Raw genomic sequence first — 1,666 nt, 5'->3', positions numbered from 1 at the left:
TTTAGTTAAGTTAACGGACACACGTGCTCCTTTTGTTGGACTAAATTCGTTAAGTCATAAAATAATAGGATCACAATCGCAAATAGAATAAATGATGGAACGTAAATTGCAATTTTTTCAAACCGTTTAATAGCTATTAAGGATAATTTTAATTCAAATCGAGTCTGGTCAGATATGTAATATAATTGCCTTGAATCAACTAAACCTGATAACATTTTCAAATGTTAATTAATTAACACAAATTAAGATCTGTCTTGCTTGGAAAGCAAAAATACCAATTAATATTCATAAATTTCAAGAACATTAAATTTCAATAAGAAAGCTTAAATTAAGAAAAATTGCAGAATTATCCACCAGATATGATCAGCAGAAAATATGTTCAAAGCCTCAAAGACAAATCAAGCTGGCTAAGCTCTTGATCATCTTGATGATCATGAACATTACTCTTATCTCCATGATCATATTCATGACTACTGCCACTCCAATTACTTCCAAAATTGATCTCTCTTTTCCCAAACCTACCTGGAGAGCCCTGATGCTCAAGCCCGAAGACCAGCCCGTGGACCCGGCCCGGACTAAAGCCTTGCGGCCGGCTCATGAGAGCCGAGTGGGGCCTAACAACTGAGCTGAATTCTCTGCTTTTCTTGGCTAGGGTTCTCTCCAGCTTGTGAGCATTTTGGTGCCCTCCAAGAGCCTGTGAGCTGTAGAACTTCCTTCTGCAGTAGTTGCAAGAAAAGACCCGGGCCTCGACAGGGCTCAACGGCGGCGATGAGGAGGAGTTGGGAGATGAACTACGGTCCTGCAGTAGTACGAGGTCTAGGTTGATCGTCCTAAGTGATAAACTCAGGTTAAGGGAAGTGTTGGGCTCGTGATAATTCATGACTCTTAAGACAATGATCAGTGCTGCAAGAAATTAGGTTTGATCTCTTGTGCAAGAATTTTTACTTACTGGAGTAGTGTTTGGTAGTGATCAAGTTGCTCCAAGTAACTGAGGAGTTGGGTTTTAAAGGACTAGGTAGTAGTGTATATGTACGTAACAAGAAAAAACACACACTACACACACTCATATATATATATATATATATATATATATAGAGAGAGAGAGAGAGAGTTATGTTTATTAGGTTGTTTTGGTGCAAGAAAAGTTGCTTATAGAAGTAGTGTTTGTTAATGATGAAGCTGCTCTAAGTAACTTTGAAGTTGGGTTTTAAAAAGACTAGGTTGTGTATATATACGCACAGTAGACACACTCACATGTGTGTAGAGAGAGAGAGAGAGAGAGAGAGAGATATGATTGGAGAGTAAAACAAGTGATGACGGGAGAAATTAAGATGAATAGGAAGGGAATTTAATTAGTTACGTAAGAATGGGAAGTGGGAATATTTTTTATAGATAATTATATTATCCTTAATTTAATTAAAATTAAATTTTATTACATTTGAACTGATTATATGACATGTATAATATATATTATATGATTAGCGTAGCATTTAAAAAAATAATTAAATCACATAATAATATACTAATTTAATTAAATTTAATCTGGATAAAAATTTTAAAATTGAGGGGCTTGTAATTAAGATAATTTATGTTATTACAATTAGAAATGAAGACAGAATTTTAAGGTGGTAAGAATCAAATTAAGGGCTGTGTGCCCCCAGTAATG

General features: G+C 35.2%; 1 protein-coding gene across 1 annotated transcript; it reads right to left on the bottom strand.

The window, feature by feature from the left end:
• LOC105162952 (zinc finger protein 2-like) lies at positions 255–1,177 on the bottom strand. Its single transcript, XM_011081132.2, has one exon. The coding sequence runs from the start codon at positions 878–880 to the stop codon at positions 380–382; it is 501 nt and encodes a 166-aa protein (XP_011079434.1). The 5' UTR covers positions 881–1,177; the 3' UTR covers positions 255–379.

Source organism: Sesamum indicum, linkage group LG5, assembly GCF_000512975.1.
Source record: "Sesamum indicum cultivar Zhongzhi No. 13 linkage group LG5, S_indicum_v1.0, whole genome shotgun sequence".
Classification (NCBI taxonomy): domain Eukaryota; kingdom Viridiplantae; phylum Streptophyta; class Magnoliopsida; order Lamiales; family Pedaliaceae; genus Sesamum; species Sesamum indicum.
This window is presented reverse-complemented; position numbering and strand designations above follow the sequence as displayed.